General features: G+C 46.1%; 1 protein-coding gene across 8 annotated transcripts in view; it reads right to left on the reverse strand.

Moving 5' to 3' along the window:
* Nucleotides 1-24,400, reverse strand: part of TRIM3 (tripartite motif containing 3) — a 169,691-nt gene that overhangs the window by 83,096 nt on the left and 62,195 nt on the right. For all 8 annotated transcript variants that reach the window (XR_004539999.1, XM_033950641.1, XM_033950640.1 and 5 more), the window contains exon 6: nt 20,910-21,633. Coding sequence is in view for 7 of the 8 variants with exons in the window: in XM_033950641.1 (XP_033806532.1) it covers nt 20,910-21,633 (724 nt within the window). In the remaining variant the exon portion in view is untranslated. The remainder of the gene's footprint in view (nt 1-20,909; nt 21,634-24,400) is intronic.

A 24,400-nucleotide genomic window follows, 5' to 3' on the forward strand; every position in this document is an offset into this window, starting at 1 on the left:
CCCCGCCAAAAGGTCCAGATCCAAAGCCTTCCCCATGTCCACCACAAAACTCGAAAACGAGGAGGTACGCAAAGGAGGGGAAGGAGAGCGAGAGCCTCCGAAAACGACGGGGACGCCTCGCGAGAGTAGCGGGGCTCACGACCAGTGCCAGCCTCCGACCCCCAGGAAACCGCACCGAGGGAATGCGCCGGGGTCGGAGACCTCCGAGGCGCCCCTCGGGGAAGACCCCGGGGTATGGAGCACAGAGACCTTCCGCCGCCGCGGGGAGGACTCCCTCGAGCCCCGTGGCGAACCCTTCCTAGCAGGGGAACGGAACAGCCTTGGATTGGACAGGCTGAGCTCCGAAACCCGAAGAGCCTCGACCTCCCGGGCCGGCGAGGAGTGACCCCGCCGCCGAGGAGACTCATGAGGACATTTGGACCTCCGAGACCGGCGCTTCGCCCGAGGCCAGCCCGAGGGCGAGGACCCGCGGGAGGCTCCCGAGGAGGAGTCGGAGGACGAAATCCTGTGAACACGTCGCACCTTGTCCCGAGGTCGAACACTACGCTCAGGCTGGTCCGATGCCGAGACCGAGGCTAAGGCTGGGGCTGAGGCAGGTGTCAACACCGGGGCCGAGGCCAGGGCAGAGGACGGCTGCAAATGGGCCAGGGCGGAGGACACCTCCGAGGAGATAAGCGCTCGGAGCATGTCCTGGAACACAGAGACGGCCATCATAGACGGCATGTCCGACGCCGTCGGGTGCTCCGCAGAGGGCGACCTCGGCAGCGAGTATTCCCGAGGAGCACCCGACTTCGACGTCCAGGGTGGGGCCGAGGTCGAGCCGCCCGCCCCCGTCGAGGACCCCGAGGAAGGCTTCTTCGAGGACCCTGGAGCTGAGGAAGGAAGCGGGAACTTACCCGGGGCCGCCTTCGGGGCCGAGGATGAAGGCTTCGAGGAGGAAGACATCCGAGGTGAGGTCGAGGGTACTGAGGCCAAGGTCAAAGCCGAGGCCGACGTCGAGGCCTTCCCCGCCGCGGTTTCCACAATGAAGAGCTCCGCCATGCGAGCACGCCGGCGGCGGAGCGCCCGAGGTTGGAAGGTGGAACACCGAGGGCAGGAGTCCGTAGGGTGATCCGCACCCAAGCAGATGAGGCACCACTGGTGGGGATCGGTGATCGAGAGCAACCGATCGCACCGGGTGCACTTCTTGAAGCCCGACAGAGGCCAGGACATGAACAAAAAACAAGGCTGCGAGCGAACGAGGTCCCGCGGTCGCGGCAACCGGGAGCCCCCGGGAGCCCCCGGGAGCCTCCAAGAAAAAGTTTTTTTTTTTTGACGATTAACAACTCGAAGACGATAGTAAAACAAGAAAAACACACAGCGACTAAGCAAAACAACAAAGCCGCGGTGACAGAAGGCAAAACACACGGAGCAAAAACACGACAGGGCTTCTGGCTCCGCGGAAGAAACAGAACTGAGGACCACGAGGTGGGGATGCGCCCTCTAGTGGAGGGAGAAGGCATGCACATGAGTGGTGCAGCATAGCAAGCTTGAAACTTCAATCAAGTTTGCTTGAAAAGCTGTCCCGTCAGGGCTCCGTGGATGACGTCACACACATGTGAGAATATGCTGCCTGCTTGTCCTGGGATAATCCACACTACAGTTTTGTAAAAGGGGGTGGGGTTAGTTTGTGATGACATATTCTATACTAGGCGAAGGTGCTTTCTGTGTTCTGTGTGTTCGAAAGACATGGTTTTCTGTTAGGACGGTGTAGGATTGATCTGTGCTGGTCTGGCTTGTTTAGTTTTACAATGGGTGTATTGATGTACTGCTCACTGCAATATGTAAGATGCTGCCTTTTCCTAGGTACTCATGTGTGATGTGTGGCTTGTTACTAAAAATCATGTTTTTCGTACAGATGGGGGGGGGGGGGGTGCCAAAAAATGATGGGCCCCGGGTGTTACATATGCTAGGTACGCCACTGTATGTAAAGATACCAGAAAGCTGGCGAAGCAAAAACTTTAAGTAAATTGTTATTCTTCTAAGTTTTGAGTATTTAACCCTCCTACAATTTCACGGGCACTCGTCCTCTGCGCCTGCTCATAAATTTGTGGAGTATGTAACTTGTTGCTCATGCATATTTTTGTTTTTGCACACACCTCATCAATCCTTAGAGGGAACATTGGTCACAAGCAGTGTTCCCGCTAAGCTGCGTTGGCCTGCGCTCGCGCACAAAATATTACATCGCAGCGCAAAGTTTCTCTTCACAGCGCACACACGTGTCGGTAAGGTAAGGGGACGCATTGGGGGGATTGCACTTCCCCACAATTGCCATGCTTCGGTTCCTCTTCTTCCTTCCTTCCTCCCCCCCCCCCCCGCGGGACCCTGCGGCACCATCAACTCTTACTCCCTCTAATGTCGGCCCTGCAGCTCCAGACTTCCTCGCACCTTCTCCCCTCCCCCTTTGGATCGCTATTATTTTAAATGTTATAGCCGCGGAGCTGTATCCATCAGTGGAGATGTCTAACCTCGGCCTGCCCCGGAACTCTTACTGCAACAGTGACTTCCTGTTCCTGCCTAGACGGGCGGCTGCTGCAGTAAGAGTTCCGGGGCAGGCCGAGGTTAGACATCTCCACTGATGGATACAGCTCCGCGGCTATAACATTTAAAATAATAGCGATCCAAAGGGGGAGGGGAGAAGGTGCGAGGAAGTCTGGAGCTGCAGGGCCGACATTAGAGGGAGTAAGAGTTGATGGTGCCGCAGGGTCCCGCGGGGGGGGGGGGGGGAGGAAGGAAGGAAGAAGAGGAACCGAAGCATGGCAATTGTGGGGAAGTGCAGAGCTGCAGGGAAGAGTGTTGCGGTACCCAGCTGGAGGGAGAAGGAAGATGAGGGAGGGAATTAAAGGAGATGCCAGGGCTTGGAGCGTAGGAGGAAGGTATGCCAGTCTAAGGGAAAAGGAAGGGGGAGATGTGAGAGCATGGAGGGGGAGCGAAAGATGGAAGAAAAGGAAAGGAGAGAGATGCCAGAGAATCAGGGAAGGGGAGATACCAGACTATGAGGAGAGGTGTGGGAGAGGGAAGGCGAGGAGAGAGATGCCAGACCAATGGGGTGAAAGGAGAGATGGAAGGGGGAGGCATACAGTTTCTGGAAGGGGCATAGAAGGAGAGAAGATGCCATATAGGGGAAGAGAGACGGCAGACAGTGGATGGAAGGAAGAGAGTTACAAGAAGATGAGGAAAGGAGAAACCACAGAAGACAAAGGTAGAAAAAAATTTCTATTTATTTATTGCTTTAGGAGACATGTGTCACTGTTTCTGTGAAGCATTGTATGCAGAGTCCAGCTTCTTGCTGGTTCAATTTAACCTTTGTCTATGTATTTTTATTTTATCCCCCCTTTTACAAAACTGTGAAGCGTTTTTAGCACCAGCCTTGGTGGTAGCAGCTCTGATGCTCAGAATTTTATGAGCATCAGAGCTGTTACCTCCGTAGCTAAAATCCACACTACAGTTTTGTAAAAGAGGGAGGGGTTAGTTTGTGATTACATATTCCTTACTAGGCGAAGGTGTTTTCTGTGTTCGAAAGACATGGTTTTCTGTTAGGATTGACGGTGTAGGATTGATCTGTGCTGGTCTGGCTTGTTTAGTTTTACAATGGGTGTATTGATGTACTGCTCACTGCAATATGTAAGATGCTGCCTTTTCCTAGGTACTCATGTGTGACGTGTGGTTTGTTACTAAAAATCATGTTTTTCTTACAGATGGGGGGGGGGGTGCCAAAAAATGATGGGCCCCGGATGTTACATATGCTAGGTACGCCACTGTATGTAAAGATACCAGAAAGCTGGCGTAGCAAAAACTTCTAAGTTTTGAGTATTTAACCCTCCCACAATCTCACGGGCACTCGTTTCAAGTTTATTGAGATTTTGATTTAAACGCAATATCAAATATTTTCAATGCGTATAACAAAAATAAATTTGGGGAAATAAATAAAACCATTTGAACCAGTGTTCCCGCTAAGCTGCGCTGGCGTGCGCTGGCGCACAAAATATTACATCGCAGCGCACACGTTTCTCGTCACAGCGCACGATCGGAAGAGGCGTACGGCAGATGGCAGGGCGGCGAGAGGAGAATCGGGCGAGTTGGCTCATAACTTGCTGGCGCCCGATATTTTTGGCTCACGGTGAAAAAAGTTTGCTCACAACACCCGCCCGCTTAGAGGGAACACTGGTCACAAGTACCACTGCAAGCATATGTCTCACCTGCTACCTGTAGAGAATGCTGACTTATAAGACTGTCAGTTTATCTGGAACAGATTCAATCATCCTACTTTGTATCCACACCAGATCCTACTTATTTCACCCCAAGCCCTCCATCCCTTTCCAGGTTCTGTAATAACATAAAATAGCAGGAAGAGGAATCAATGATTCCAGTGCAGTTTGAGGTGTTACTGTAGGGATTGCATGTGGCACGAGAGAGATCGAGGCTGCCATGTGATCTAAGAGGTGTAGAATGGTGCGAGCTGGTAGGGTGGAAGACCATCTTAAGTGGTCTGATGTCTCTCTAGAGAAAGATTGGCCCTTGCAGATTCTGTGTTTAAATGTGCTCCAATGAACGTGAGGGAACACGGAGTAAAAGTTGGACTTCTGAATGTTGATGATGAATCCCAGAGTTTGCAGGGTTAGAACCATGGTTTGTACGGTGAGCAACAAATGGTCCCTGGAATGTGCTACTAAGAGCCAATCATCTAGGTAAGGAAACACCATATGGTGCTGTTTTCGGAGGTGTGCCACTACTACAGATAGGCACTTTGTGAAGACCCATGGCACTGAAGAAAGGCCAAAGGGTATAGATCCTTGTACTGAAAGTGCTGGTTGAGAAACTTGAAGTGAAGGAAGTGCCAATGGGAAGGATGAATAGGAATGCAAGTATATGCATCCTTAAGGTCTATGGCAGCTAACCAATCATCGTATTATTTCAATAAAGGAAGAATTGATGGAAGAGAAATCATCCTGAGCTTTCCTTCTTGAAATAAGCGTTGGGTTGTCTAAAATCGAGAATTGGACAAAGACCTTACGTCTTTTTGGGGATGAGGAAGAATTTGGAATAGAAGCCCTTGTTTATTTGGCAATCCGGAACTCCCTCTATGGTGTTGTTGTGCAACAGAAGGGATAAATCTGCTGCAAGCTGCAGAATGTGTTGATGTGGTACCTTGGATGGTAGAGGTGATTGAGAGTGCAGGGGTTTCAAAATCGGCATCGAGGGCCGCAATCCAGTCAGGTTTTCAGGATTTCTCCAATGAATATGCATACTAAAAGAACTAAGAAACGAGATAGCGGGAATACTCCAAAGAGTTTGCAACCTATCCTTGAAAACTGGAGAGATTCCGGAGGACTGGAAGATAGCAAATGTTACACCTATCTTTAAAAAGGGGTCAAGAGGAGACCCGGGAAACTATAGGCCGGTAAGTTTGACATCGGTTCCAGGCAAGATGGTAGAAGCACTGATAAAGGACAGCATCTGTGAGCACATCGAAAAAAATGGGCTGATGAAAGCGAGCCAACATGGCTTCTGCAAGGGAAGATCGTGCCAAACAAACTTACTGCACTTCTTTGAGGGGGTAAACAGCCAGTTGGACAAAGGGGAACCTTTAGACATCATTTACCTTGACTTCCAAAAGGCCTTTGACAAGGTACCCCATGAGCGGCTGCTTAGGAAGCTGTGGAACCACGGGGTGGAAGGGGACGTATACAGATGGATCAAACACTGGTTGGCAGGCAGGAGACAGAGGGTTGGAGTGAAGGGTCACTACTCGGGCTGGAGGAAAGTCACGAGCGGAGTTCCGCAGGGGTCTGTACTTGGACCGCTGCTGTTCAATATATTTATAAATGACCTGGAAACGGGGACGAAATGTGAAGTTATAAAATTTGCGGACGACACTAAACTCTGTAGAAGGGTTAGAACTACGGAAGAGTGTGAGGATCTACAAAGGGACCTAAACAAACTGGAGGAGTGGGCGAATAAATGGCAGATGAAATTCAATGTAGGGAAATGCAAGGTCATGCATATAGGGAGAAAAAACCCGATGTTCAGCTACCAAATGGGGGGATTAGTATTAGAGGGAAGTAACCTTGAAAGAGATTTGGGTGTACTGGTGGATACAACAATGAAGTCAACGGCGCAATGCGCAGCAGCCGCGAAGAAGGCAAACAGAATGTTGGGTATTATTAAAAATGGTATTATGACCAGAACAAAAGAAGTCATCCTGCCGTTGTATCGGGCAATGGTGCGCCCGCACCTGGAGTACTGTGTTCAGTATTGGTCACCGTACCTCAAGAAGGATATGGCAATACTTGAGAGGGTCCAGAGGAGAGCGACACGAATGATTAAGGGCATGGAAAACCTTTCATACACTGAAAGACTGGAGAGGCTAGAGCTCTTCTCCTTGGAAAAGCGGAGACTCAGAGGAGACATGATAGAAACCTACAAGATCATGAAGGGCATAGAGAAAGTAGAGAGAGATAGATTCTTCAAAATTTCAAAACATAAAAGAACAAGAGGGCATTCGGAAAAATTGGTAGGGGATAGATTATGCTAGGAAGTTTTTCTTTACTCAACGGGTGGTGGATACCTGGAATGCGCTTCCAGAGGACGTAATAGGGCAGAGTACGGTAATGGGGTTTAAGAAAGGATTGGACAATTTTCTGTTGAAAAAGGGGATAGAGGGGTATAGATAGAGGATTGCTGCACAGGTCCTGGACCTGTTGGGCCGCCGCGTGAGCGGACTGCTGGGCGCGATGGACCTCGGGTCTGACCCAGCAGAGGCATTGCTTATGTTCTTAAGATCTATTTGCATGCACTGCTTTCATTGTATGTTAATAGATCTCATGCATATTCATTGGGGAAATCCTGAAAACCTAGCTGGATTGCGGCCCTCAAGGACCGACTTTGACACCTGTGGGGTAGAGTGTGGGGATGAAAAATTGAGGAAATAACCTTGAAAAATTATGCTGAGGATGCATTGATCTGTTTTGATGGCCTGCCAAGCGGAAAGGAAGTGAATTAGCTGCTCTCCTACTGGCAGATGGTAAAAAAACTAGGAGTAGGCTTAAGAAGAGGAAGTTGAAATGCAGATGATTGTTTCCGGTCCCTTGTATGCTGCTTTTGAGTGTAAGGAGAAACTGTGATCTTTGTAGGGCAAGTCAATTGTAAGGAACAAATCTGCATTGCAGATAATAATGTTTCTAAAAACTGTTGATGGGTATGCTTTACGATAAGAAAAAGAAGAGGAAGGGTGTTGGAATTGTTGGGGTTGTTCCGAGGGATGCGCTGAGAGTTCCCTACTAGTTGAGGAATATTCTTTAAGCTGTGAGACTGTCGCTTGAACATTTTCACCAAAAAGACTGTCACCCAAGCAGGAAGCATTTGCCAATCTATCGTGAAGGTCCTCTCTGAAATCTGACGTTCTAAGCCAGTGGTCTCAAACTCAAACCCTTAGTGGGGCCACATTTTGGATTTGTAGGTACTTGGAGGGCCGCAGAAAAAATAATTAATGTATTATTAAAGAAATGACAACTTTGCATGAGGTAAAACTCTTTATAGTTTATAAATCTTTCCTTTAACAGTTAAAGGAAAGATTTATAAACTATAAAGAGTTTTACCTTATGCAAAATTGTCATTAACTATTTTTTCTGCGGCCCTCACATTTAAAGTTTAATATCTTTCCTTTCTCAAAACTGACACGTTTCAATCACTATATTGAAAATAAAATCATTTTCCCTACCTTTGTTGGCTGGTGACTTTATTTTTCTGTGCTTTTAACTGTTTCCAGGGCCTTCTTGTCCTTTGACTGGTTTTCTCTCCGTCTTCACTTTCTGCCTTGCATCCATCTTTGATCCAAACTGACTGGGGATTTTAAATTACAGTCCATTTGAGGGGGCAATACTTTCAAAATAGAACAAAACACAAAAAAACCCTCTCTAATCAATACTGGGCAAGTTTCTCAAATAGTATCTTTATATAACATTTAAAGGCTTTTAAATATTTAAATGTGCTCATAAGCTCTTCAGCAAGGCGCCACAGCAGCAGTACAATGTCGCTGGAAAGGTGCTTGAATTTTAATCATAACACATTGGATGGAGCAAGGATACTTGCTTCTACTGTAGTGGCAAATGTTATGGTTCTACAAAAGTTGTTTAACAGTAGACCATTTATCTGAAAAGGTCAGTTCACGGCTCCAACACAGTGTGTTTCGCTACGCTACATCAGGAAGCCGGAAGGATGAGCTTTTTATATTGATTTTATTTGCAGCGTGCAGTGCCTGAGTCCTTTGGTCTACACACTTGATGCATCTTTTTTCAACATCAAGTGTGTAGACCAAAGGACTCAGGCACTGCACATTGCAAATAAAATCAATATAAAAAGCTCATCCTTCCGGCTTCCTGATGTAGCGTAGCGAAACACACTGTGTTGGAGCCGTGAACTGACCTTTTCAGATAAATGGTCTACTGTTAAACAACTTTTGTAGAACCATAACATTTGCCACTACAGTAGAAGCAAGTATCCTTGCTCCATCCAATGTGTTATGATTAAAATTCAAGCACCTGAAGCAGGTGTATGGCAGGATCCAAGATGGCCGCGGACAACAGTCAGTGAGAGAGACGCTCTCAGAGAACTGTGTTTTGCATATCGGAGCGCAGCGATGCCGAAAAGGAGAGGAAAAAGCGCTGCTGGAGCCTCACGGCGCTTGGAGACTCCCTCACAGGCAACGATTGATGACTTTCTGAGGCGCCTTTCGCGACTGGGAGTCGCCCGCTGGAGCCACGGGCATTGAGTGAAGCCGCCGTGTGTCTCCCTGGGCTGGAATCCACGGTGAGCCCAGACGCTAGGACCCCGCCTCCACAACCGCAGAGTGCCAGCTCTCCACGGGAGGACAGTCTGCCTGAGGTGGTGGACTCTATGTCCCGGGAGGCTATCTTGAGTTTGGCACTGGATGAGAGCTTGTCTGCGGGGGATCCATCGGTGGAGCAAGAGGAACAAGGCGTTCAGGAGGGAATCGGAGCAGCTGGACAGGATTCAAAGGCTGCAAGTATCTTTACAATTACTAAACCCATTAATGTTACCCTGGACTCGCTATGGGATTTAGTTGTGATTCTGGGTCAAACTTTGTCACCCCAAATTAAAGTCCTAGAACAGAAATTCCAGGAACAAAATGAGGATATAAAAACTTTGAAACAGGATAATATTGCAATTAATACAAAAATTGAAAATGATTTCTTGGAAGTTAATAAGATTCAGTCCACTATAATCAGAGACAATCTGAATCTGAGAAGGAAGATGGAAATTTTGGAGAATAATAGCAGATCTAATAATCTTAGAATTTTAAATTTTCCCAAAATATCCTCAATCTCAGCTAAAGAAATGTTAAAAAATTATTTTCAGGATATACTTGATGTCTCAGAAGAAATTTTTCCTCCATTTTCAAAAATCTATTATCTTCCAATGGAAAATCAGGAAAAGCAGCAATCCAGGCAACAACAAGATCAGGATCAGGAGCAACAGATGGACTTAACAACTATGCTGGATACTTCATTGAAAGAATTAGTAAGACCAGCTACATTGTTGGCCAATGTAGTATTGCTGCCAGATAAAAACTGGATATTAAAACTATTCTTCAAGAACAGACACAAGGAATTTCTAGGTCAAAAAATCCAAATATTTCCGGACGTGACAAAAGAAACTCAGAAGCGAAGAAAACAATTTCTGTTGTTAAAACCAGGAGTAATTGCAATGGGTGCAACTTTTCTTTTACAATATCCATGCAAATGTTTAGTAAAATATAAATCTTCTAACTATATATTCTTTGAACCCTCTCAGCTGTCGGGATTTCTAACCATGAAACGTCTTGAGGGGGGAAATGCGATAACAACTGCAATTGAATAAGAAAATTTTTTTTTCCTGTACTCACTGAAAGTTGTCTGCTTTCTTCAACAGGATATGTTATTCCCTTTCTTTTTATATTGATTCACTCATTTGAATTTTGGATCGCTCTATTATGGGACTTTAAAGATTGATTAAGTTGATAATTTTACTTTAAAAATTTTGTTGTTGTGATATTGGAATCCATATCTTATTCATTTTCTGTACAAGAAGTTTATTTTCTTGTCTAAATTGTTAAAATAATAAACAAATAATTAAAAAAATAAAAAAATTCAAGCACCTTTCCAGCGACATTGTACCGCTGCTGTGGCACCTTGCTGAAGAGCTTATGAGCACATTTAAATATTTTAAAGCCTTTAAATGTTATATAAAGATACTATTTGAGAAACTTGCCCAGTATTGATGAGGGGTTTTTTTGTGTTTTGTTCTATTGCATCCATCTTTGGCATTAACTTAATATTCAATTTTTCTGCTTTCTTTTCAAAATCTACGTTTCAATGTCTTACCTTCCCTTCTATCTCTCTCTTCTTCCGTCCCTATTTCCATGGTCTGACATCTCTTTCTTTCTTGTTCTTCTCTACTTTTCCAGCACAGCAGGAGCCACCTTAGCAAACCACACACAGGGAGACTAAGAAGAAGGAAAACAAATGGAGGCGGCAGGAACCCAGAGGAGCTTCCCAGTGTACTGCACTGAGTGTCATATGTACGACTACCTCCCTTCGGGTAGGTGGGCGTACATATGCAGTCGGTGTCAGGAACTGGAAAGCCTGAAGAAGGAGGTCGGTAGACTGCAAGACAGGATCCAGGAGCTGTAGGGACTCCACACCTCAGAAGAACCGTGCTGGGCGACTGAGGACCCCGCGAGAGAGAGCCACTTCGATGAGCAAGTTAGGGAGCGTGAGAGATTCATCGAGGAGGCCTGCAGGATGGTGGAGATACAGGATCACCAGCAACACAGACAGGAACCAGCAGATGGAAGACAGAAATCACCAGACACCGGGGGAGTAGGACCTTACGAAGAAACCGAAAATACAGAGGAGGCAAAGACTCATCAGAACCCTGAGGGAGAAGTAACGTACCACACTAAGGACACAGACCTGAGACCGAAGAGGAAGTTGAAGAAGGGAAATTCTGCTATCGTAGTGGGAGACTCAATCCTGAGAGAAGTGGACAGTCATGTGGCAGGAGGAAGAGAGGACTGGCTGGTGACATGTCTCCCAGGGGCAAGAACGAAGGACATCACTGATAGAATCGAGAGGATCCTGGATGGAGCCGAGACGGAAGAGACAGCGGTGATAATCCACATTGGGACCAATGATGTCAACAGAAGACACTACAGCAGGACTGCACTAACTGACCAGTTCAGGATCCTGGGAAGGAAACTGAAGCTGAGGACATGGAAGATAGCTTTCTCAGAGATCCTGCCAGTACCGAGGGTGGATGCGAAGAGGCAGGCCGAGCTACAAGCAATAAACGCATGGCTGAGGAGATGGTGTGAAGAGGAAGGTTTCCACTTCATAAGGAACCGGACAACCTTCTGGGGAAGAGCAAGCTCTACAGGAGGGACGGACTGCACCTGAGCGCAGCAGGGACGAGACTGCTGGCAAATAACGTCGAGAGGGAAATAGAGAAGGCTTTAAACTGAGGAGAAGGGGAAAGCCGACAGCTGACCTGATGTTGACGCTTCGGACAAAAGTATCCAATAAAGATACTGAACGGGAAAAATGCGGGGAAGAGGTCAAAGGCGAACTACAGGGGTCCAAGGACCAAGTGAAACCAGAGATCAAAAAGAAGAGGAAACAGCAGGAGCATGAAAAATGTTGGGAAGAATCTAAAAGCCAACTACAGGACAAAAAAGACGTACCACAGGGAGAAGAGGATCAAAGCGAATTTCAGGAGTTGGCAGCCCGTGAGGGGGATAGCAAGAGAAACAAATCGCGAGAAAAAGCAGCAGGGGCAAAAAAAAAGCGGGACTTAAATTGCCTATACACCAATGCAAGGAGCCTAAGGACCAAAATGGGAGAACTGGAGATCATGGCCATAAGAGAGGACCTAGACATAATAGGAATTACAGAAACATGGTGGACAGAGGACAACAAATGGGACGTGGTATTGCCGAGGTACAAACTTTATAGGAGAAATAGGACTTGTAAGAAGGGAGGAGGAATAGCACTATATGTAAGGGACTCCATCCACTTGGTCAGGATGGATACGGCAGCAAAGGCGGAAGGACTGGAATCACTTTGGGTCAAATTAACAGGGAAAAATGGAGCTGACACAAAAGTGGGACTGTACTATCGCCCACCTGGAAAACCAGAAGCAAACCTCCACGACCTGGAAGCAGAATTGAGACGGGAGTGCAAAAGCGGAATTGTGATGGTGATGGGGGACTTCAACTACCCGGGGATTGACTGGAGTATTGGTCACTCCAACTGCGCAAGGGAAGAGGAATTCCTAGAAGCTGTGAGGGACTGCTTCATGGAACAGCTAGTCAAGGGGCCAACGCAAGGGAACGCCACTCTCGACCTAATCCTCAACGGATTAGGGGGACCTGCAAAGGATGTGGAAGTAGTAGGGCCTCTAGGCAACAGTGATCACAACATGATCCGGTATAAATTAGAAGTAGGGACCTCAAGGGTGAAGAGAACCACATCGACAGCGCTCAACTTCAGGAAAGGGAACTACGATGCTATGAGGAAAATGGTGAGAAAGAAACTCAGAAAAAGCTCTAGAAAGATGGGGACCGTAGAGGAAGCCTGGTCCCTTCTCAGGGACACGGTGCAAGAAGCACAAAACATGTGCATCCCCAGGTTTAGGAAGGGGTGCAAAAAAAATCGAACAAAAGACCAGGTATGGATAACAAAAGAAGTAAAGAAGGCGATAGGTGACAAGAAAGTGTCTTTCCGAACATGGAAAAAGGACCAAACTGAGGAAAACCGGAAGGAACACAAAAAACACCAAAAGGAATGTCACCGAGTGGTTAGAAATGCTAAGAGACAATACGAAGAGAGGCTTGCTGGGGAAGCAAGGAACTTCAAAGTGTTCTTCAGATACGTGAGAGGGAAACAATCAGCGAGGAAGGAGGTGGGTCCGTTAGATGATGGAGACAGAAAGGGAGTGGTTAAAGAGGAAAAAGAGGTAGCCGATAGGCTAAACCGGTTTTTCTCATCAGTCTTCACAAATGAGGACACCTCCAATGTACCGGAACCTGAGGAGACCATAAGTGGGGATCAGGATGAAAAACTGGAGACCTTAGAGGTAAGCTATGAGGATGTCCTCCGACAGATAGACAGACTGAAAAGTGACAAATCACCGGGCCCGGACGGAATCCACCCAAGGGTACTAAAAGAACTGAGGATGGAAATAGCGGACACACTTCGACAAATCTGTAATCTATCCTTAAGCATTGGGAAGGTACCGGAGGACTGGAAGCTAACGAATGTCACACCTATCTTTAAAAAGGGATCGAGGGGTGACCCGGGGAACTACAGGCCGGTGAGCTTGACTTTGGTTCCAGGCAAGATGATGGAAGCATTAATAAAGGATAGCATCTGTGAACACATAGAAAGAAATGGACAGCTGAAACCGAGCCAACATGGCTTCTGCAAGGGAAGATCGTGTCAAACAAACCTACTGCATTTCTTTGAAGGAATAAACAGCCAGATGGACAAAGGGGAATCCATCGATATCATTTATCTTGACTTCCGAAAGGTCTTTGACAAGGTGCCCCATAAGCGACTACTTAAGAAGCTGTGGAACCACAGGGTGGGAGGGAATGTACACAGATGGATCAGGCACTGGTTGGCCGGAAGAAAGCAAAGGGTTGGAGTCAAGGGCAAATACTCCGACTGGCAGAGAGTCACGAGCGGTGTTCCGCAGGGGTCGGTGCTGGGACCACTGCTGTTCAATATATTTATTGACGACTTGGAAACGGGGACGAGGTGTGAAGTTATAAAATTTGCTGATGACACCAAACTCTGCAGCAGAGTTAGGAACACAGAGGTGCGAAGACCTGCAAAGGGACCTAAGCAAACTGGAAGAGTGGGCAAACAAATGGCAAATGTGCTTTAACATAGAAAAATGCAAGGTCATGCATATAGGGAAAAGAAACCCGAGGTTCAGCTACAAAATGGGGGGAACATTGCTGGGGGAGAGTAATCTTGAAAAGGACTTGGGTGTACTGGTGGACACAACAATGAAATCATCAGCGCAATGTGCAGCAGCCTCGAAGAAAGCTAACAGAATGCTGGGCATCATTAAGAAGGGAATTACAACCAGGACGAAGGAAGTCATCATGCCACTGTATCGTGTAATGGTGCGCCCGCATATGGAGTACTGCGTCCAATATTGGTCGCCATACCTCAAGAAAGACATGGCAATACTTGAGAAGGTCCAGAGAAGAGCTACGAAAATGATAATTGGTATGGAGGACTGTTCATACACTGACAAGCTGGACAAGCTGGGGCTCTTCTCCCTGGAAAAGAGGAGGCTTAGGGGAGACATGATAGAAACTTTCAAGATCATGAAGGGCATGGAGAAGGTAGACAAGGATAGATTCTTCAAACAAAGGGGAACCACAAATACAAGAGGGCACTCAGAGAAACTCGAAGGGGACAAGTTTAAAACCAATGCCAGGAGGTTCTTCTTCACACAGAGGGTTGTGGATACATGGAACGCGCTCCCGGAGGAAGTGGTCGGGCAGAGTACGCTACGGGATTCAAAGAGGGATTGGATGGATTCCTGAAGGATAGAAGGATAGGAGGATTGAGGGATACAGATAGGGATAGATATCAGCATGGAAAGAGTATAGATAAAAACAAGGGGGCTATAGGGCTAAATCATGATAACCTGACAGGTCATGGACCTGATGGGCCGCCGCGGGTGCGAACTGCTGGGCGCGATGGACCTTTGGTCAGACCCAGCGGAGGCAAATTCTTATGTTCTTAGTCAGGAGAAGATGGAGCACCCTGTGCTGGAGAGGAGCAGATCAGAGTGCAGCGACCCCAGATTATTCTATCCCCTAAATCCATAAATATTTTAATTCATTCTTTGGTAATTTCAAAAATTGATTATTGTAACGCGTTGTTCAAAGGTATTGCTTTAAAAGAAATCCGTCGTTTACAGATCATACAAAATGCTTCTATAAAACTCATTAAAAAGCAAAAAAATTTGATCATGTTACTCCACTACTCAGGGAAGCACATTGGCTCCCTGTAGCCCATCGAATAACCTACAAATTAAACTTATTAGTCTTTAAAAGTCTTCTGTGTAAATCTCCCTCATTTATTTACAGAGTTTTGATCCCCTATACTCCAATTAGATTGCTTAGATCTATTGATCAACATCTTCTGACAGTTCCTTCTTTAAAAATTATAAATACACGGCGAAATTCAATCTTTTCCGTCACAGCACTCAAACCTGGAATTTACTTCCAATCAATATTCGAGAAGAATTAGATTTGGTTAGATTTAAAAGTAAGCTCAAATGCTTTCTTTTTAAAGATGCATTTGACAGCTGAGATAACCAGAACGTAAGACCTGACTAAAGTTTTTTATAGATCTTATTATATTTACTTCTCTTGCCTCCCTTCGTTTTTCCTTCCTAATGTTGTTTACCATATATGTTTTCTTTAATCTTCTCAAAATTGTATTTCTTCCCATGCTTGTCTTAAGTTTTTTTTAATTAAATTGTCAGTCTCCCTCTATTAACTTATGTTAATTATTACACTATGTACATCGCTTAGAATGTTAAATAAGCGATTAATCAAATATTGAATAAACTTGGAAACTTGGGCTTGGAAACTTCTGAAGATGGTGCCAAATGGCCTGAAAGCATAGGGTCCTCTCAGTGATATTGTTCAATACAGGCTGAGCATTGCTGGGCCTCCAGAACTGTAGAAGCAGGAGGAAAATGCTGAAATAAAGCAGCACTATCCTGCATAAAATGTTGCAGAAGCAGGAAAAAATTGGAAACAGTCTGAAACCTGAGGAGGTTCTGGCAGAAGACCAGGGAAAGAGGGTTGCTTAGAAGGTATATGGTTTTGATGGGGAAGTGTTGGAGAGACACCCCCCTCGTCTCCATTCCGTCCCCCGGTTTGGACTTAGAATGACTTTTGGTAGGTTTAGAAATGCAACCTGAAGCCAAAGATGAAGTCTGCTGATTCAGACAAGGAGAGGACCGCGAGGCCGAGACTGAGGCCACAGAAGCCTTCACTGTAGCCTCACTAATTGAAAAAGCTGTTTCAGCTTCACGAGTAGAGCACCGTGCTATTGATACTGCTGCCGGTGGTGAAGGAGTAGTGCATTGTTCCAGCACTAGGAGCTTCTTCTTCTGGCCTGCCAAGTCTTATGTTTTTTTATTTTCTGTCAGCTTCAGTTTGTTTCCCTCCCTTGATTGAACCAAGACAGGGCTCTGGGGGGAGGGAGCAAGTGGCGAAGTTTGCGGCCTCTTTGACTTCTTCAAAGTTCCGGTGCGATGAGGCGCTGTACGCGAACCACTCTCCATTGTGGTATTGTTGAGAGGGAAAAAACGCCTCCAGGGTCCTAGTGCCGGTCAGTTAAACTAGCACCATTGTTCAGCGATTGTTCACTGCTTTTGAAGGCTCAAATTATTATATACGTGTATATATATACTAGTCTTTAAGCCCGTTACATTAACGGGTGCTAGAATAAATGTGTGTCTTTTCTTTCTCTCTCTCTCTCCTAGGCCGCTGTATGTCTGTCTTTTTCTTTCTCTCTCTCTCTTTCTGCAGCTGTCCACCACCACCCCTTGCCTGCTCCCCCTGTCCAGCAGTAGGCCTTCTCCCTTCCTTTTACCCCCCCTGTCCAGCAGCACTTCTTGCCTGCTCCCCCTGTCCAGCAGCACCCCTTCTCCCTTCCTTTTACCTCATCCCTGTCCAGCATCACCTCTTGCCTGCTCCTCCTGTCCAGCAGCACCCCTTCTCCCTTCCTTTTACCCCCCTGTCCAGCAGCACCTCTTGCCTGCTCCCCCTGTCCAGCAGCACCCCTTCTCCCTTCCTTTTACCTCTTGCCTGCTCCCCCTGTCCAGCAGTAGGCCTTCTCCCTTCCTTTTACCCTCCCCCATCCAGCAGCACCTCTTACCCGATCTCCCTGTCCAGCAGTAGGTCTTCTCCTTTCCCTGCTCCCCCTGTCTAGCATCCCCCCAAAGCAGCCACCTTTCCCTCTCCCCCTCCACTTCTTACCAGCATGGGACACATGATTGCTGTCTGCCCCCCCCCCCAGAACACCCCTCCCCCCCAAAGCAGCCCCCTTTCCCTCTCTCCCTCCACTTCTTACCAGCATGACACAAACTGCTGCTTCTTACCACCTCGCAGTGCAGCGGGACACCTCACAGTCATTGCTGACACAAACCGCCGCTGAATTCTAAGCCGCACGTGCCGCAAGCCTTCCTCCAATCGAATTTGGCACAGAGGCACACATCTCGCTGTCAGGGAACACGACTTTGTAAGTGTGCATGCGCACTTAGGGGTTTTATTATAGAGGATATATATATATTTTTTTTTTTTTTTTTTTTTTTAATGCTGAAGGAAATTTTCCCTTTGGTTTGTTTCTTTTTTATTTTTAAATACTAGATAAGAAGAAACTTTTTTTTTAGCTGAAATATAATAACTATTTTTTTTTTCTGTGAGGAAGAGAGGGGAGAGCTTAACCTGCCAGGAGTGGCCGAAGAAAAAACTGACAAGGTGAAGGGAGGAGCTCTAGGTGCAGGGTCTTCTACACATGCCCAGTAAGCCCAAAAGCTTACCATTGCTAGAGGAGAGCACCAGCACTCAGGCTCAGTCAGAGGACTTAACCAACAAGTGTGCCTACATTTCCCCTGCTTGCCTCTGGAGAAAAAGGGTTTAGGCAGAGAGCAAACCTTTTTCACTTGAAATCATATGATCTCCTAGTGCAGGGGTAGGCAATTCCGGTCCTCGAGAGCCAGAGCCAGGTCAGGTTTTCAGGATATCCACAATGAATATGTATGAGATAGATCTGCATGCACTGCCTCCTTGAGATGCAAATCTATCTCATGCATATTTATTGTGGATATCCTGAAAACCTGACCTGGCTCTGGCTCTTGAGGACCGGAATTGCCTACCCCTGTCCTAGTGGAATGTCTTCTGGAAGTCAACAGGATGAGACAACCACCAGCATGTTCAGGAACTCTGCTACTTGTCATTTCTATAGCGCTACTAGACATATACAGACCTGTACATCATAACACAGAAGAGACAGTCTCTGATCAAAAGAACTTACAATCTAGACAAGAAGGTGCATCTATACACAGTGCTCAGGTTGGGGAATTACAGAGGGAATGCACTCTACCCCTACCTTCTCTCAGCATCAAAACCATGAAAGCAAGGGACTAGAGGCAGGTATCCCTATTCTGAGTAATGAGAATTGGAAAGCTCTCCAGTCTCCATGGATCTTTGAAGGTGAGTTCTAGAAGTAGTGGGAACCAGCTCTGTTTTGGCCAATAAGGTATGATTAGAATCACAGTTCCTTTAACTTGCTCAAGTTTCAAAAGAGTTTTCATTATGAGAGGTGCTGCAGGATATGTGTAGAGAAGGCCCTTTTCCCAATGGAGAAGAAAGGCATCTGAGGCTTGTCTGGAGCAGAACCGAGGGACATTCTTGTTGAAGCGAGTTTAAAAAAGATCTATTGAGGGGTTTGCCCCACTCTTGAAAGACCTTCTGGGCTACACTCATGAGACTGTGTGACTTGACTCAGCCTGTCTGCCACATAAGCAGCCCTGAACATTTTTTCCCATCCTGACCACTTCCTTATACAGGAGGAATGACTCCTTGCCTCCCTTCTTGTTGAAGTATTACAATGGAACCCAGTGGTCCGTTTGAACTAGAATAATTTGATTTGCCAACTGATCTCTGAAAGCCTTTAGTGTGTTCCAGATTCTCAGCTCCAGGAGGTTTATCTGCTGAAGTCTCTCCTGAGTAGACCACAGACCTTGAGAGCGTGTAGCCCAGGTTGATGTCTTTAGAATTTGACGAATTTGGAAAGGTATTCATTTGACCAAACTGGATAGAACTGTATACCAGTTTCCCCCTGGCCTGCAACCACTGGGAAGACAGGGCTCATTGAGCTTCCTTCAAATTGAGGTGTTCCATGCGAGTTACATGGACAACTGAAAATTTTATGCTGCTTATCATAGAAATAAGCAGTAGATTGTCCTGGGTCCATCTTAATAATGACTTGTGGACTTTTCTTTTAGGAAATTATCCAAATCTTTTTTAAACTCTGCTAAGTTAACTACTTTCACCACATTTTCTGGCAACAAATTCCAGAGTTTAATTACACATCATATAAAGAATTATTTTCTCTGATTTGTTTTAAATTTACTACTTAGTAGCTTCATTGTGTGCCTCAGAATCTTTGCATTTTTTTAAAAAAAGTAAAAAGTGAGTCGCATCCACCTATTCCACTCCACTCAGTATCATATCCCTCCTCAGCTATCTCCTCTCCATGCTGAGTAAAGGTTGAGTTAAGACCAGAGAATCCTTAGTTCTGTGGAGTACACTTCCCCCTCCCCATTCGCAGTTTCTGCACTCATGATTTCACATATTCGCGTTTTTTTTTCTAGGATGGGGGAAAATAAAAAAAAACATTTTTTATCTCCCTGCCGCCTTCCCGGCCTTACCTGGTGGTCTAGCGGACTTTCGGGGCAGGAGCGATCTTCCTACGCTCCTGCTCCGTGCAGATCGCCATGAGGAAATGGCTGCAGGGAGTTCCTGTCGTAGTCTCGAGAGACTACGGGAACTCACAGCAGCCATTTCCTCATAGCGATCTGCACGGGGCAGGAGCGTAGGAAGATCGCTCCTGCCACGAAAGCCCTCTAGACCACCAGGTAAGGCCGGGAAGGCGGCAGGGAGGTGGGTCAGAGCCGGATAATCGCAGTTTTTCGCCATTCGCGGTCCAGCTCTGCCCATATCCCCCGCGAATAACGAGGGAGAAGTGTAAACCTTGGGATAACGACAGCAGATTCTGAGCTGCATAGACCAGCCCATATGCAAAGCAATCTGAGTAGGCAGGAGAGATCCTGCCTGCTTACATCACTTACGAAGGCCTACCCTCTGATTTTCAACGACAATAAATTGGGCAGTGCGGCTGAATATTGCCTCTGATCACCCATAAAAAAGTGGGTGGTACAGGGGTGAGATTTGGAAGGAGCCAGCAAAATTAAGGGTCAGCACCCACATAGTTAAGGGGGTAAATTTAGGACAGCTCAAAAGCTGTCCTAATTCTGTTCACTTAGTTATGCATTTGCCAGCACTGAATATTGTCCAGCACCTGTATAACTGTTCTTTACCTTTAAAGAAGTCCTGATCGCCCCCTTCTGACCTCCAAAAAAGTCCCTCTTTTCTACCCCTCCCCCTGCAAGAATCAAAGCCCTTCCCACTGAACAAGCCCCTACACCTTTCACCCAACAGACCAATCTGTATCCTTGGTAGTCCTAGTGGGAAGCAGAAGTGAAGTTCCCTTGCTCCTGCCCCAAACAGGTAGGCTCAGGAGGGACCTATCTAGACCTTGGGAATGGGGCTCATTTAGGCTGGAAAGGGGCTCGGTGTTCTTTAAAAGGTAAAATATAGTTATGTAGGTCCTGGCCAATATTTCGTAGGGCCCTGGCTGAATACTGACAGGGACCCATGTAGGCTCCAGCAGCCATCCTTACAAATATAACCTCCAATATTCAATGTCGATGCCCAGACATGGCCTGGCACTGAATACTGGGGGCTGCCTCCAGCTGAATACAGAATATGGGGGAAGTGAGGGGAGAATCCTTATCTGACAAGAGTGAGAGGTAAAGTCTGGGATAAGCAGAGAAGATGTACATATATGGGAAAGTGAGGGATATAACCTGGAATACCAACAGAGGATCCTAAGCTGAGGCAGGAAAAGTATTTTCTTATCTCTCGATAATCATTTGTTCCCTAAATCATGGCTTCCCTGCCCTAGATGGCATTTGCCCCAACATACCAACTCTGAAAATGAGTTCATCCTCAATGGGGTTCTCCTTCTTCTTGTTAGTGCTGTACATGCTGGACGGTCGCCTGACTGCCTTCTGTCGGATGTGTCCACTGCTTGGAGACTTCACCCTCCTCTTCACATCATCAGGTGAGGGGGGCACATCAGATGGCTTAACGGCACGTACACGGAAAGGACTGCCCCTGAGAGGCTGGTCATAGAGTCGGATAGAGAGCTGGAAGTCCCCCTCTTGCCTCAATGTGTACAGCAACTCATAGGTCCCATTCTTGTTATCCAAAACCTCACCCTCCACAAAGCCACCATCAGGCGCTGTGATCTCTGCCTGAATGAGGGCATTACCTGACTTGACCAGCTCACCCTCCTTGTCCTTAGTGGTGATGGTGACAGAGGTCTGCTGGCCCACCAGGGCATGGCGCAGCCCCTCCCCTGTCACCACTGTCTCGTGTGCCACAGCACTAGTGGTGATTAGAACACCCAAGTTCTGTATTGACTTGCGCACACTGTCTGTCTCCACAATGTAGTCCAGCTGGTCATTCTCATGTGGATACTCAGGAAATGCACGACTGGCCAGCTCACTCAAACGGTCACACATTTGCTTCTTTACCAGTAGTACCTCTGTCTCTGTGCCATGATCCAGTGCCTGCTCTGTAAAGCTGCAGCTGCTCTGAATGTTCTCCTGGCCCTGAAGCAGACAGTCCAGCTGTGTTTGCAAGACCTGGCACAGGAAGCAAGAGAAAGGATAATAAGATAAGGATGTAAAAGAAAAGGAGAAAATAGAGATAAGAGGAAGGGTGTGAACCCCTCCCCCCCTCCCCGAAAGGGTTGGAAGTTGAAGGGGAAAATAAGGGAAAGGAAGAAAGAGGAAAAATGGGAATGGGGGGGGATGTGTGAGAAAAGGAGGGAGAAAGAAAATGCAGTAGGAGAGACAGAAAAGAGAGGGCAGGGAGAAAAAAAGCAAGAGCTTAAAGAAAGGCAAAGGAGGAGAGAGGAATTAAGACTAAGAAATGAATAAAGGAGATAGGAAGAAAAGATAAAAAGATGAAAATATGCTGGAAAGGAAGGGAGTTGCCCAGAAGAAAGACCAAAAGGGGAAATTATGTTAGAAAGGAAAGTTCCTCTATATTCTCTTAGGGCAAAATATTTGCTGAGGGAGGGAAGAGGACTATCTATAGAAGATTTTTAGTCTTCCTAATATAAACACAGAAAATTATATACATATGTGAACACGTGTGCCTATTTAACATACATGCACACTCCTAAGATGGAACATACATGCCCATAAACACACACACTCCTGAATATATGCACCCAGCCATGAATGCACACTGAAAACTCAAACTCTCAGCAGCTACCTGGTCTGGACTTAGTGCTTGTCTGCATAGACACACATTTTCATAGACAAAAACCATCTTTGCAACATTGACTATTTTTCAAACCAGCCCTTAACACTAATTTCTGCTATCCCACTTTCCCTTCCTATGCCTCATCCCTGCTGCCGCTACTCTGGCTTGGCTCCTTCCCAGCTCCCTTCTAGCTATATCATTAGGGTGGTCCAAAAAAAGTTAACACATTGTGTTTGTCCACAAGGCTAAATGTATAAAAATAAAAAAAACACACAAAATTTTACTTAAAACAAAGTTTAGAGGTCACCCCCACCTCACTGTTTTTTTTTAAAACTACCGCTAACCTTAAAGCACAGTTACTTACTGAGGACACATGTAGGTGGTGTCATCCACGGAGCCCCAGTACGGACAGCTTTAAAAGTGCATCGCCACTTGAGAAAGTTTGCCCTGACCGCGCATTCGCAAGTGCCTTCCTGCCCGATGTAGGCTCGCAGTACCTCAGTTCCATAAGCAAGCTAAGAAGCCAAGCAAGGGAGATGGGTGGGTTGTGAGAATATCTGCCTGCTGTCCATGGATAACACCTGTTCCAGTAAGTACCTGCTTTATTCCAGGACAAGTAGGCAGCATATTCTCACCTGTGGGACTCCCTAGCTTACTAGAATGGGATGGAGGGAGTATTGGCCATTAAGAAAAAAAAATCTGCAATACTGCTTGGCCGAAGTGACCATCCCATCTGGAAAAAGAGATGTGAATTAGAGAATGACATGGGGACAAATTTTTCTCCAACTCCGCAGGAATTCAATTTCCCTGTCTCATCCCCACGAGTTTTGTCACTGTCTCTATCCCATTCCTGTGAGCTCAGCCTTAACCACACAGGCCTCAAACACTTATGATTTTAAAGTGTTTGAGGCTTGTGCAGATGAGGACAAAGCTTGCAGGAACAGAGCAGGGACAGGAAAAGAACTCGACAGGACGGGAAAATGAGTTCCCACGGGGACAGGGAAAATTTGTCCCCTTGTCATTCTCTAATGTGAATGTATGAACTGAGGACCAAGTAGCAGCTTTACAGATCTCATCAGTAGGAGTGGAACGTTAAAAAAAAGCAACCGAAGCTGCCATAGCGCGGACTTTGTGGGCTATGACACGATTCCCCAGTTGAAGCCGCCAACCATGTAGAAATAGTTCTTTTGGATACATAATGTCCCAACTTATTAGGATCAAAAAGTTGAGGAGTTGTTCTATGGGGCTGAGTTCTCTATACGTAATATCCAAAGTATGAAGAGCCATTTCTCTAGGATGAGAATGAGGCTTAGCAAAGAACACGGGAAGCACAATGGATTGATTGAGATGGAAGGTCCTGTAGCTCAGTGGTTAAAGGCATTGCTTCCCCTTTCAGCTCGGCTAAATTTGCAACAGGGGGTGGAAAGTCTGTGTTAGAATGTTTATGTAAATCAATATCAACCAAGGAATTGACTACTGTATTCTGAAACATTCTTTACTATTTAAATTAGGAGAATTAATTTTTTGAGAGTAATGTTTGCAACGCTTTTCTTTGATCATTCTTTTATATTCTTTAACCTTTAGTCGCCAAGTCTATCCTTATCTTTCCCTGATTTGCACCATATTCTTTCCAATTTGCGTAATTTTTGCTTTAAAACCGTTAAATCAGTTATCATACCAGCTGTCTGATAAGCGTTGTCTTTTCCTACGTTCTTTCAAAGGTGCAATATCGTTTAAGACCTGATCGCTAAAGTTTTTCCATCCTAAAATGAAGTTTGGATCAAAAGCCGAGTTGGATATTAAACTGTAATGCAACCAAATTTCTACTGGGTTCAGTTGTCCTTTTGTACAAATGGTTTTCTCTTTAAAATTGTTCCTTGGTTTCGTTTTAAATTGTCTTTTGATCCAGCATAATTCAAAATTACATAAAAGATGGTCCAACCAAGGAGTATTAGTCCAGGTTTCACCTTTGAAACTTACACTGGGAGTCACTGAGATATTAGAAAGAAATGTAATCAGATCTAAGTGGTGACCTTTCTGATGGGTTTTAGTTGGGGATGGTTTGGAAAAATCCAACGAGGTAAGGAAGGAAAGTAGATCAGTTACGTTGGAATTATCTATCTGTTCGAGGTGTAAATT

Source organism: Geotrypetes seraphini, chromosome 6 (assembly GCF_902459505.1).
Source record: "Geotrypetes seraphini chromosome 6, aGeoSer1.1, whole genome shotgun sequence".
Classification (NCBI taxonomy): domain Eukaryota; kingdom Metazoa; phylum Chordata; class Amphibia; order Gymnophiona; family Dermophiidae; genus Geotrypetes; species Geotrypetes seraphini.